The sequence below is a fragment of the Salvia hispanica genome, chromosome 4 (assembly GCF_023119035.1).
Source record: "Salvia hispanica cultivar TCC Black 2014 chromosome 4, UniMelb_Shisp_WGS_1.0, whole genome shotgun sequence".
Classification (NCBI taxonomy): domain Eukaryota; kingdom Viridiplantae; phylum Streptophyta; class Magnoliopsida; order Lamiales; family Lamiaceae; genus Salvia; species Salvia hispanica.
In genome coordinates this window covers 33,934,605-33,948,057 of record NC_062968.1, presented here as the reverse complement: position 1 = coordinate 33,948,057, position 13,453 = coordinate 33,934,605, and the positions used below count along the sequence as shown (strand labels likewise).

Below are 13,453 nucleotides of genomic sequence, written 5' to 3'. Positions count from 1 at the left end.
CACAAAGCGCCCCCCAGCAGAAGGTTGTGAGGCCGTTCAACAACGAAATCACATCATTGTCGCTGAACAACTTGGACGCATAGCTCTTCTTCTTATTCTTTTCTTCTACTTTTCAATACAATTTCTAAATATCCCGTGGCCAAAAGCTCTAACTCAACTATAAAAAATAGATTAATATACTAAAATGATATAAGTTTTAATGTGTAATTCATAAAGTAAGATGATAAGAAAGATGGAGAGGAGAAAAAAATGGTGAACATATTATTTTTGGATTATGGGATTCACATTATTTATTGTTGAAAGAGTTTCTTATTTAAAATTGGTTTAATTTTGATGGAGGGCTCAAAATTGTAAAATTAGTCTATTTTTTTGGGTGGATAGAGTATTTATTTTGTCTCTATAAAAACTCAATATCCAACAAAAAAATATACTACTATATAAAAAGATAAGTATTCTATAAAGAAGTATATTAACCTTTTCTATACACAAAAAAATAAATTAATAATTATTTTTATTTAGGTTTTTATCCATCTTATTGGAGTGGAAATTCAATATTGTTTTAAATATGCATATTTAGCATTTTTTGAAAAATTAAACGAAAAAATATTTCTTAATTTACCTATTTCCTTTAAGTTTTTACAAGACCAATATTAGAATTAATAAATAAATAGTCCTCTAAAAAAAGAGTAATTAATTAGTCAGTAAAAAAATTTGTGGGTGTTAGGGTTTTGGGCTGCTTCTCATATAAATTGATCAGCAAAAGCCGCCCATCGTTCAGCAGCTCCAGCCTTCGTTCCTGCATCAGGTACTCTCTCTCTCCGATCTATTTTTGTAAATGTTATTTTCGAACTAATCACAGAACTTTGCTAGCGAGATTCATAGCATGTTTCTTTCCCCTTTCTGTCGAGATTTGAGAAAATTTGCTGCCCTATCTGAGCTATTGTTATTGTTATTGATATTGTTATTGAGGAAACAAAGACTCAGTTTAACGAGGAATACTTGTGACTGTGTGAAATTTCTTATTGATAATACCACTTCTATAGTATTGAGCGTGGCAGTTAAGATTTTTGACGATGAATGGTTCGTAATTTATCGTGTCATAATTGTAGCTATTTTGATGCCTGGTTTTCATACAAACCTTAATTTGTTATAAAAACGATTTTTAAGGTTTAAGGCTTTAATACTCGAGGTAATACATGTTATTGATAGGACTGGGCCCTCTAAAATATGGTTGGGCGTGAGGCCATATTTTAACACTTCGTGATCCACACCCAGATGTGTTTATTGGTGTTTCTTTGACTCAGGTGTTTGGTGATTTGGTAGTATTTCTCAAGTGCTCAAAAGAGACAGCAAATATGCAGAATGAGGAGGGACAAAACATGGACCTGTACATCCCAAGGAAGTGGTGTGTATAAATATTTGCTTGCAGACATAATTTGTATTCTTTTATCCAATTGGCAGAAATTATGTGTATAATTGTCACGAGGTCATTGTATATATGCTATAACTAATTATATATCTTTTTACGATGCAGCTCGGCCACTAACAGGCTGATCACTTCCAAGGATCACGCCTCTGTCCAGATCAACATTGGTCATTTGGATGAGAGTGGCAGATACACTGGTCAATTCTCAACCTTTGCTCTTTGTGGATTCATCCGTGCCCAGGCAAGTTTGTTGTGCATTATTGTCATTGGTTTAATTGAGTAGGCTTATGCTGTTACAGCAACTCTGGTTGATGAATGATTGATGATACATTGCTTTTGAGTGTGTGGAAGAAGATTCTAAATATTGGGGAATATGGTTTATGAAAAAATTACTAGAAAAGGTCGTGCTTTGGAAGAGAGAAATTCTTTTTGAAACACAAGGCTTGTACTAAATTAGAAACTTAGTCTTAAATTTTCCCTATGTAAACGTTTCTATATTTGGATGACGAGGACAATTGGGAATTTATGCTACTTGTATTGTAAACATGACTGCAATTTTTTGCTCTATTCTCTGTGGTTTAGATATAGTTGCACCTCTTTTACTCTACTAATTTTACTGCACTCTTTAGTTCTCACTGTCAATAGCACAGTCTAATTGTAAGATAATTATCTCACAATACCTACGCTTCTAGTTGAGCTTTGCTCTAAAATACTTCCCTAGGTATTCAATCTGTGTGCTGTAGCCTAATTAATGTCAATTGTGGTTCTACCACTAAAATATCCTTTAGACAGTTCATTGCGTAAGATAATGTGTAAACTTTCTATTGGTTATGCTCCTTCGTTTTGCTGACCTTGTGAAGTTTCATATGTTAGAATGTGAACTGATTAAGAAGCTTACTTTTTACCTACTTTTTCATGTTTCATGATATGTGCAGGGTGATGCTGACAGTGCGCTTGATAGGCTGTGGCAGAAAAAGAAAGTTGAAGCCCAACAGCAGTAGATGGGTTTTTTTTTGTTTGGAAGGTGTTTTTGGATGTTTCTCAGTACTGTGAGAATTTTAAGATGTGAAGTTGAAGTTTCACACCGCATCTATCTTTATGTTTACTTAAGTTAGTATTAGTGGATTGTGATTTATGATCTTCCTTTAACATTGTATGTTCTGCTCTTTTTATCTTGAAATACATCTTTTGTTCTTCATTATGTTACGGTGTTCAATCTTGCCTGTTGAATATGGTTTTTCGTTACCTCTGCATTTATGCAGTATGGAATATTGTTAAAATGTCGCTACATTAGGTTATCCCTATCCATGGGTATTGCGTCCTTCTCAATTGTATTTAGTGGTGCCTTTAGAGTTTTACAATTTACTCTAGTTAAAACCCCTCTTAAGATTATGACTAGATCCGTTAAGGTTGATATATTTGGATTAAGTAAATTGGGTGTACTACTAGAAATTCGGTATGCTACTGTTATCCGGTATATCAGATGATCAGCATACGATAATGCTAGGTTGGATCTGACTCCATTGAACAGGAAAAAGATTGTAATAACTTGATTCAACAATATTATCCTGCTACGGTGCTAATCTATCAAGAATCTGTATACAGCCCCCTAACTCATAAGTACAGTCTTCACTCTTTCTTGGAATGCTTAGTAGTAATCAAACTGCTTACATTTACCTTTTCTCTAAAAAAACAAACAATTTGTGCTCACCTTACATACATAGAATATTTTAACCCAATTCAGTCTCTTTTTTTTGAATACTAAAAAAAGACCTTTTATCACAACAAGCACTTAAGCGGCAAAATTCATAGTACTATGATTGACTTTGGCGGCATCCTTCATTTTTGAAGTGGCAGTAAAAAGATCAATTAGGGATGTCACCCCTTAACAAAACCAAACATAAATACGATGACTCAACTCACAGTTAACAATCCGCAATGGAATTATGTGTTGAGCCAAGACATTATATTCATACATGTGAAATAAGCATGAGTATTCTTACAAACAGAAGGCAAGAAAACGGCTTCAAAACAACAAACTAGGCAACACCGAAGACACAGCAAATATCCCAAACCAGTAAATCTGTTTCCATTAGCACCACATTCAGAAATTGTTATGAAACTCAACACTCACGACACAATCGTAAACAGAATTCGCACAACCTCCATTGAAGCAAGCTAGTCCTCTCGGCGTCGATGGCGCCTGCTCTTCTTATCAGACCGCTTCTTGTCCCTTCCCACTCGACAATCATCCGATTCACTGTCACCAGAGCCAGATGCTGACCCCGCCCTTCGACTCCTATGCTTATGGCCATTCCCATCACGGTGACTCCTCCTCTCCTTACCTTTTCTCTTCCTCCGTTTGTCTTCCTCCTCCTCATCAGAGGAATCATCATCCCTCTTCCTCCTTCTCTCCTTCCTCCTCTTTTTCCTGCTTGAATCCTCATCATCAGAGTCGCTGTACCATCTCTTCTCGCTCTTCCTCTTCTTTGATCTCCCCCTCTCCCTCTTATCCTTCTTCTTCCTCTCCCGTGCATCACTCTCCGACCCATCCTCAGCCTCTTCACTATCCCTCTTCTTTCTACTCTTACTGCTCCTCAACTTCCCACTAGTTTTTCTCCCAAACTTCTCAGCTATAGCACGCTCCATCTCCGAATCATAATCCGTATCCGAACTCTCACTCTCCTCCTCCTCACTGCTCTCCTCGCTCTCCCCGGCCGCACTCTTCCGCCGCCCCTTCAATTTCTCACCTTTCAGCTTCTCCAATCCAGACAACACCGCAGCTTGGATGGCATCGCTATCCTTGCTCATCTTATCATCATCAGTCTTAGCACTCAAGAAATTCCTACACTGAAACGTGAGATGCCCAACCCTCCCACATTTCTTGCAAGAGCCACGCGCCTCGTCGGCGTTTGATCCCGTGATACGAGCAAGAGCGAGCAAACCCTGAAAACTAGCATAGGCGTTTTCCTGTTCACCCTCCGAGGCGGCGGCGGCCTTCTGAGTGGAGGCGTTGCTCTTCTCTTCCTTGTTGGGAGCGTAGGGATCGTAACCGATTGCACTCTGCCATATGCCGTGGGTCTGTAGGGCGGCGCTGCTGTGCACGCGGTTGTTCGCCGGCATGCGAACCCTTCCCGCGGTCGCCGGCATCTTGGCGAGATCTGAACGGACGGGAAATCGGGATGTTTAACAAACTAGGGTTCGAAATTAAGGTTTTGATTATGGAATATGCAATAAATATTAGGGTTTAGAAATTGATTCCGATTCGCAAAAGGAATTGCAACAATAAATCACACCAAATTAGAATCACAACCAAGGACGGAAAGGGGAAAAAGAATTGAGATAGTGAAAAATACGAACCTAGAGGTCCGGCGCCGGCGGTAGAAAATCGACGACTTTTGAAACTGTGCTTCCTGTTATCCCCAAATTGTTACCCTCTTTTGGGAATTTGTGAAGATCCTCAATCGGCAATATTACCTTAAATTATAAATTAAAGAAAATTATAAGCTGCTTAACATGGTCGGTGAAGATATTGGGCCAATCTAATTATCACGCATATTTTATGTTTGGCCCAATCCTTCAGACAAATATGGCCCACCTTTTGACACAGATATGGGCCATCGTTTTTCATCTAAAAACAGATTAGAAATAATAAGTCAAAGCAATGAATCCGCGGTGAAAGAAATTTGATGAACCAAGAGATTCTTGAATACGATCTTAAACTATTAATCAAAAATAAAAAAAATCTTTGATAAGAACTTAAATTATCAATGAAACAATTCCAAATTAAAGATCATCACAGCTTAGAGACTCAAATTGACATACTTAACTTTGAAGCAAAGTAGAGACTCTGAAGTACCAAACAGAGTACAAGATATTTAAAGAAGGTAAGCAATGCAAGATGGCTTCTAAATATAGAAGATCATATGTATTGAACCTCGTATATACGAAGACATATGCAGTCTCTAAAACAATAATCTTATCTTACGCATTATAGTCTTCAAAGTTTCATTGCTTTTCTCTTCATTGTTCTAAGCAGGGGCAGATGTACATGTATTAGAAGAGGTGCAATTGCCCCACCTCATGTTTTCCATCCTATGTATTTATATACCTATTTTAAATTATTTTTTTTTAATCTTCTACTAAATGCCCCTCCTCAAAAGTGTAAAATTTTGTCATATGTAAATTTGCCCCCTATCCTACAAATTCCTAGCTTCACCCCTGGTTCTAAGTATGCAATTATTTCCCGGATTCGATTATAGTAAGTACTATATTACAACAAGATCAAGATTAAGACAAGGAGTTACACTATCAAGATTCAAGGCAAAAGATTGAAGAAATTTTCGCACAACGTTTTTCTTGATCTTCGAGAGAGTTATTAATTAATTAAGGTATTTCCTTTTGAATGAAACAGATTAACTTATCTGCAAAGAAAGAACTCCTTAAATCTCTTGTTCAACTTTCACCTGCAGCGACTGTCTGAGTGTTAATTGTGTACGACTAGAAATCAAACAACAACATTCGTATTTAAGAATGGTGATTATATATAGTTACAATGGTTGGAAAAAATTTATTGGTTTTTGTTTCTTTCTGACCGGCGACATGTAAATAAGGCAGTCACGAGCGTTTCTCATCGATCACGCCTATAAATGGCAATACAAGAAATGGAAAAGCGTAAAAGATAAAATAGAGTTTTGACATTTCTTTATTAATTAATATAAAGGTTGTACACATATTTATAATATGTGGTATACGATAATATCCTAACAGAATAAAGTCCTAAATCATACTACCTATGTAAGTTTTATATCTAACATATGTGACATGTGATAAAATCCTAAATAGAATTGAATTTTACTATAATACATATATTTGGTATAAGACACATTTTACCCTAATTAATGGACTATCAATTAATTATTGTCACATCAATTAATTAAATAATCATATTATATTTCTCCAAAGAGAATATATGTTCATATATATATATATATAGGGTCTTGTTAGGTTGAGATTATTTACCTTAATTGAGAAATGAGATGCAATATGGGCCACTAATCCATAAAATTCATGTAATGTCAACAGATACCACATTATGTCAACACGGGGGGTGGGGGGTGGTATAGTTATAATTTCATGAATAAAATGGCGGAAAACATAAATTTCAAACCATTTTCTAAAATCTTCTCTAAAACTCTCGCTGAAAACCTGCAAATCTTCATACAAATATTCATAAAATCGAAGACCTGCAAATTTCGCTGAAAAATCTGCTGATCTTCAAATTTCAATTCGTAGACCTTCAAAATTGAAGAGCAAAATCGAACAGTTTTGTGCAATGATGATAGAAAAGCAAAATCGAAGACAATCGGCTGAAACGCCGATTGTATCTGAATCGGCTGAAGCAACGATCGAAGAGAATCGACATCCCAAATCAGCGGTGGTTGAAGCTTCTTCTCCAGGTTAAGAAATTAATTCAAATTTTAAGTATATTGCTTCTATTTTAGTGTGTGTAAACGCATCTGGATTTGTTTTCTTATGAATTCAATTTCTATTGATTTTTTTTTATTGATTAGCAATGGTAAAATCGGAAGAGATGGAATTGAACATTGTTGCTGGTAAAAAAAAGAAGAGAACAAACATCTCCTTCCAGTTAAGAATTTGTTTAAATTTTTAAGATTATTGACATTTTATACAATAGCTATTGACATAGTTATAACAATATACTTGTGTTTTTTATAAACAACATATACTTGTTATTGACATGATATTGTATACTGTTGACATATGTAAGTGTTGCATCTTTCTGCCAACCGTTTGATGAAAGTTCTCAATGAAGTTGGCTATTGAAAGTTCGTCAAAGTATTTTTATTTTATTATTTTTTATGATTTTGATATCAATTAATTTCTTCCCACTGTAAAAACATGTTTCTCATAATGAAATATTGATGCTTCTTGATGTTGTTCTTCTATACAACACTGTTTCTTCTCTTTCTCAAAAGGAACAAAGTATTAAACTAAAACAAGAAGGATTTGAGGTCAGTGCACTCTTGTTAGTGTTTGAAGCAATGTGTAAGCTACTACAGCGTCTATGTTGGTTCTTGTCAAAAAATATTCCCCCTATATTTATCTGTGTTTGCTTCTCTTTCAATGACTTAATATTAGGTCTTTAGAGAATATTTTCCAAGAAAGGAGGAAGCCAAGATTTTACTAGAGTGCATTTGGCAGAAAGATAAGTTTGTCTTAGTTGAGACGGACCACTGGTCAAGAAAAGGATGAGCGAGGAGATATCTCATTTAGCACTCTGCAAATTCTATATGAGAACATTGAAGTTATAGTTGGAGGTAATATCCTAGTCCTTTTCTTTTTTCACCCTATGAGGATATCATTGTAATGATTTAATTAAATTGAACTTGTATCCAAATCTCATTTATCCTTAATGTTATTTTCATTTTTCTTGTATCCAAATCTATTTGGTACTTCATCTGACCAGAGAAGCTTTTCTCGAGACTGTGATATCATTTTGTTTTATACACGCTCCAGAAGACCATGTTAAATGCATTGCTTCTAATGTCTCATCCTGGTTTGCTTGGTTTTGTTTGTTCTCGTCCTGTGCATAGATAGCTTCGTCTTTTGCTGAAATATACTAGTTTCCTACAACCTTTTCTCATGATATTTTTTGATGATTCTGGGGTTGCAGCATCTGTACATCCTGCAACTGATACAAACAATGTTGAAGAAATTGAAAAAAGATGAGAAGAATGATCCAAATATAGTTTCCTTAGAAGATGTATTCACCAATTCCTCAGTAGAAATAAGTTAGCTGGAGATGCTTCATGCTCTATGAGAACCTCTGAAACTAGGCCCCCTATTATTTCAACTACATCGACCAGTCAAAAAGGAAACAAGTAAGAAGGTTGCTTAAATCAAGAGAGGAACAATAACGATCTATTTTCCAATTTCCTTACTGGTGGGAACAAGAGTAGTCTGTTGCATTTGTGTGTAGTTTTATGTCAACAAGGGGGTATTTTTGTCATTTTCGTGCGATGTCAACGACGGAGACATTATGTCAACTACGATGTCAACAACAAACGTTATTTATATCAACTACGATGTCAACAACAAACTTTATTTATGTCAGCTATTATGTCAACAACAATATTTTACAAATAATCAATGTCAACGACAAATATTTTCACGTCAACGACATATTATTTGCGTCAACAACAACGATTTACATATAATTTATGTCAACATCGATGATTTACATATAATTTATGTTAACAACAAACGTTATCATGTCAACGACCTATATAATTCATGTCAACAACAACGTTTTACATATAATTAATGTCAACAACAACATTTTACGTATAAATAATGTCAATAACATCATTTTACATATAATTGACATTGTATATATGAAGTTGACATGGATTATATATGTAATTGACATGGATTGTACATATAGTTGACATTACATGTGTGTAGTTGATATAAATTTTATATATAGTTGACATGGATTATATATATAGTTGACATTTTTTTCGTACTCAACAACAAACGTTTTCATGTCAACAACTTATAGTATAATTTATGTCAACAATAATATTTTAGGCAATATCACAAACACCTTATCAACACTAACTCACAAATTCCAGCAACACAATCGAATTTAAAACTGCATCTATATTTTTCACAAATTAATCGTGATTGTTGGACGTCAAATAAATCGCCTTCCCAAATTCATCTACAAGTTTCTCAACGCCGTCGAAAAAATCTCTGGCTTAATCCTTTTGCTCATTCACCAGATCTGATTGCTCGCCCAACGATTCAAGGTCCTTCACCACCGCAGTCGATGCAATCGAGAAATTCTCCCCAACCGTAAGCTGCTCAATCAAATCGAATTTTTCCTTCATCCCCCTCACAATCCCCAAAATCTCACCCTTCCCTGCCTCCTCCTCCTCCTTCATCTTCATCACTGTCAGCCGCAGCGACGACCCCAGAGGGACCGCCATCGGACGGGAGAATCCGTCAGCTACCCAATCGACGGCCATGACGTCGTCAACGACTGGCTTGCCGAGGTGGAAATAATGTAGTTGTATAAAAACTCCCAGACTAGTTCTTCAATTTCGATCAACGCAGCTAGTTCTTGATGATTATGGCATCAATTGAACAACTAGTCAATTATCCTGACTCTATCTGCACTGAAACCCCCAGACTCTTCACACCAAGGGAAAAAAACATTAATTTAGTAAAGTAAACAAAAATCTAGAGCAGCTCAAATTTCGCAGTGGATCGAGAAATCAAGTGTGAGAAAGCTCAATCGAAGCAAAACGCAAACCTCCAAAAGTTACAACAAGAAAAGAGGAAGTGAGTGAAGGTGAGGGAGGCGGATCGGCAGCGGGCGACATGGCCGGCGGAGATGTGGCGGCGATGGTGGCGGAGGAGGGGAGGGAGCGGAGAGAGGGCTTGCCGAGGCAGAGATCAGCCATTCTATCATTTCATAATTAAAAAATCCCTCCAGAGGCTCGACCTCAGCTGTTCATTCTCCGCACCAGTCATCTCTCCCTTTCGTTTTCCGCACCAGCCATCTCTCTTCTTCTCAAAATTTCCATTTTTCCCAAATCACTACCGCTAATCGGTCCTCCATCTTCGTCTACCTCTCTCTCTGCATATTGATAGTAATCAATCAATTTCGTTTCGGCATTCCAAATTCAAACGCAGACGTTGATATTAAGCTCTTCAATCGGATAACGGCGGTGACTCTGTTTCACAACGTATAGTATTAGCGGATTCAAAATAGGAGGAGAGAGAAAGTGGATCTGCACTTGATCTCGTACGAAGTCTACATTATGCGAGCATCAAGCAAATTCGTTGCCGGAGGATTGAATTCGCGGAGGTGTTCGATTACGCTCTCAATTTGATCGGCGAGAGGTTGGTCGAACATTCCTTTTCTCTAGAAGATCAATGGCCTAGGTTTGGGGAAGGAGAAGAAGAGCTGAGGAAGAGGGGGGGAATCGATGAGTTACATTAATTCGAACCTCACCACCGCCGGAAGAGACACCACATCGCGCGTTGTTCTTAGCTAACATTGACATTTAATATACAAGTTGTTGACATTTGATATGTAGAATATTGATATGTGAATTATAAGTCTTATTTTAGTTGTTGACATTTTAATACGAGTTTAGGTTGAGAAGGGTTGAGTTTAGGTTGTATTTTATGAAAAATGTTGTTGACATAAATTATATGTAAAACATTGTTGTTGACATGAATTATAAGTAAAACATTGTTGTTGACATAAATAATATACGTCGTTGACATGAAAATATTTATTGTTGACATAATAGTTGGCTTATAAATAAAGTTGTTGTTGACATCGTAGTTGACATAAATAAAGTTTGTTGTTGACATAAATAATATTTGTTGTTGACATTGATTTTCGCTATTGATATGTGAATTATAAGTGTTATTTGTTAGTTGTTGACATTTTGATCAGTTGTTGACGGTCGATATTCGCTATTGATATGTGAATTATAAGTGTTATTTGTTAGTTGTTGACATTTTAATACGAGTTGTTGACATTAAATGATATCGATATTGACATGTGAATAGTAAGTGTTATTGTTAGTTGTTGACATTTTATGATCAGTTGTTGACATTTGATATTCTAACTGGTATTGATATGTGAATTATAAGTGTTATTTGTTAGTTGTTGACATTTTAATACACGAGTTGTTGACATTCGATATTCGATATTGACATGTGAATAGTAAGTGTTATTGTTAGTTGTTGACATTTTAGTGCGAGTTGTTGACATTTGATATTCTCGGTATTGATATGTCAATTGTAAGTGTTATTTTTTAGTTGTTGACATTTTAATACGTGTTGTTGACATTGGATATTCTTTCGGTATTGATATGTCAATTGTAAGTGTTATTTTTAGTTGTTGACATTTTAATAGAGTTGTTGACATTCTATATTCTGATGATATGTCAATTGTAGTGTTTTTTAGTTGTTGACATTTTAAAGCGTGTTGTTGACATTGGATATTCTCGGTATTGATATGTCAATTGTAAGTGTTATTTTTGAACGACGACGTTTAATACGAGTTGTTGACATTCGATATTCTGGTATTGATATGTGAATTATAAGTGTTATTTTATTGAATGTTGATTATTTGAAGATTGAAGATTTGAAGATTTGAATGTTGAAGATTTGAATGTTGAAGATTGAAGATTTGAATTTGAATGTTGAAGATTTGAAGATTTGAATGTTGGGTAGAATTTGAATGTTGAAGATTTGAGGATTTGAAGATTTGAATGTTCAAGATTTGAATGTTCAAGGTGAAGATTTGAAGATTTGAATGTTGAAGAGATTTGAAGATCGAAGATTTGAATGTTGAAGATTTGAAGATTTGAAGATGGAGATATTGGTTGAAGATTTGAAGATTTGAATGTTGAAGATTTGAAGATTTGAATGTTAAAATTTAAGATTTAAGTTTTAAATTTAATTTTAAAGGTTTAAGTTAAGTTTTTGACTTTGAATTTGAAGATTTGAAGATTTGAAGATATGAATGTTGAAGATTTGAAGATATGAATGTTGAAGATTTGAAGATTTGAAGATTTGAATGTTGAAGATTTGAAGGTTTGAATGTTGGCTAATTTTTAGAGGGATTTTAGAAAATGTTTTAAACACAATTTAATGAAAAGACAATTATACCCCCTTTGACATAATGTGGTATTTTTGACATTTTGTTAATTTTGGGGATTAGGGGCCCCAATTGCATCCTTTTCAATTTAGTAAATAATTAATAACAAAATATATATATATATATATATATATATATATATATAAGCCCTATTATCCACAAATCCACTCTTAAAAGAACTAGAGCCCAAATTGGCCCCTTTTTTAGTTTTTAATGGATAGATTAGAAATACTTTAATAATTCCACTTTCATTAAGAAATTTAAATTTTCTTAACGGGGGATTTTGGTCAAAATATTTGTAGGGAAAAAAAATTTGAATAGATGAATTTTACTTCAGCGGTTTGCATTCACGTTGTTCGCTTCACTTCTCTTTTATTTCTTCTCCGTCTTCATTCTCTCTATTCCTTCTCCAAATCGAAGCTTTTTCCCCAAAATCGACGAATCTCTTCTCCAAATGGGCTTTTCTCCAAAATGCGCTGATTTCTCTCCAAATCGACGTTGATTTCTTTCTCTAAATTGACGGTCTCTTCACTCCCAAAAAGGCGATTCAAAGCTATTAAAGGAAAAAAAAATGGTTGACACAGAAATCCCCGGGGGATAGTGGCGGTTGGCACACCCAAAATTGATGAAGGTAATACACTTTTAAGCTTTCAGGGTATTTAATCTTTTTCTTATTATATTAAATTTGTTTCCGATTTTAATCGAAAGTGTAGGACTAAAATATCATCGCAAGGTCTTGGGAAAAATTTTAGGAAAAAGGTATAAAAAATATTTGTTAAAAGAGTAATTTGATAAAAAAAAAAGCACTAATATATTATCCCATGAAGTAGTAAATTCGAAAAAGAGGTAATAAAAAATTGTAATAAAAATAGACACTAAATATGAACTATCTATATCTTGGTTGTATGGGTTTAAGGTTTTTTGGGTTAAACTTAACGATGTGTGGTTTTAGTTAAAAAGAAGTACATATTCTTTTTAATGAAGTAGTAAATTGATAAGATAAAGTAATAAGTTATGATAATGAAGTAATATAAATAATGCCATACAAGGTTTTTTTTACTAAAAAGAAGTAATAAAACATTATAATAAGAAATGACTTAAAAAAGAAGTTATAAACTATTATAAGGTAAATGTTTTTTAAAAATTTTTTGATTAAAAATAAAATATATTCTTAGTGAATATTGTTGTAAATTTATTCTATATTCTTATGTATAGGGGGTTTAAATTTATCCAAAAAAGAAGAATCAAAATTTCTTTAGACATCCTCTCAATGTTCATATCAAGTACTTCATTCATACCTTAATTACTTAATTCAT

General features: G+C 34.5%; 3 protein-coding genes across 3 annotated transcripts; 1 reads left to right on the top strand and 2 right to left on the bottom strand.

The window, feature by feature from the left end:
• Nucleotides 1-704: 704 nt before the first annotated feature.
• Nucleotides 705-2,627, top strand: LOC125217985 (40S ribosomal protein S21-2-like). Its single transcript, XM_048119571.1, has 4 exons — nucleotides 705-805; nucleotides 1,305-1,405; nucleotides 1,535-1,667; nucleotides 2,362-2,627. Exons 2-4 carry the CDS (start codon nucleotides 1,356-1,358, stop codon nucleotides 2,425-2,427), a joined length of 249 nt encoding a protein of 82 aa, XP_047975528.1. The 5' UTR covers nucleotides 705-805; nucleotides 1,305-1,355; the 3' UTR covers nucleotides 2,428-2,627.
• Nucleotides 2,628-3,377: 750 nt separating this feature from the next.
• On the bottom strand, nucleotides 3,378-4,910 carry LOC125222998 (CAX-interacting protein 4). The gene is made up of 2 exons (XM_048125939.1): nucleotides 4,787-4,910; nucleotides 3,378-4,587 (listed from the first exon to the last, which is right to left on the bottom strand). The coding sequence occupies exon 2, from the start codon at nucleotides 4,574-4,576 to the stop codon at nucleotides 3,605-3,607; it is 972 nt and encodes a 323-aa protein (XP_047981896.1). The 5' UTR covers nucleotides 4,577-4,587; nucleotides 4,787-4,910; the 3' UTR covers nucleotides 3,378-3,604.
• A 4,187-nt stretch (nucleotides 4,911-9,097) lies between these two features.
• LOC125185596 (stress-response A/B barrel domain-containing protein UP3-like) lies at nucleotides 9,098-9,910 on the bottom strand. Its single transcript, XM_048082159.1, has one exon. The coding sequence runs from the start codon at nucleotides 9,478-9,480 to the stop codon at nucleotides 9,211-9,213; it is 270 nt and encodes an 89-aa protein (XP_047938116.1). The 5' UTR covers nucleotides 9,481-9,910; the 3' UTR covers nucleotides 9,098-9,210.
• Nucleotides 9,911-13,453: the final 3,543 nt, after the last annotated feature.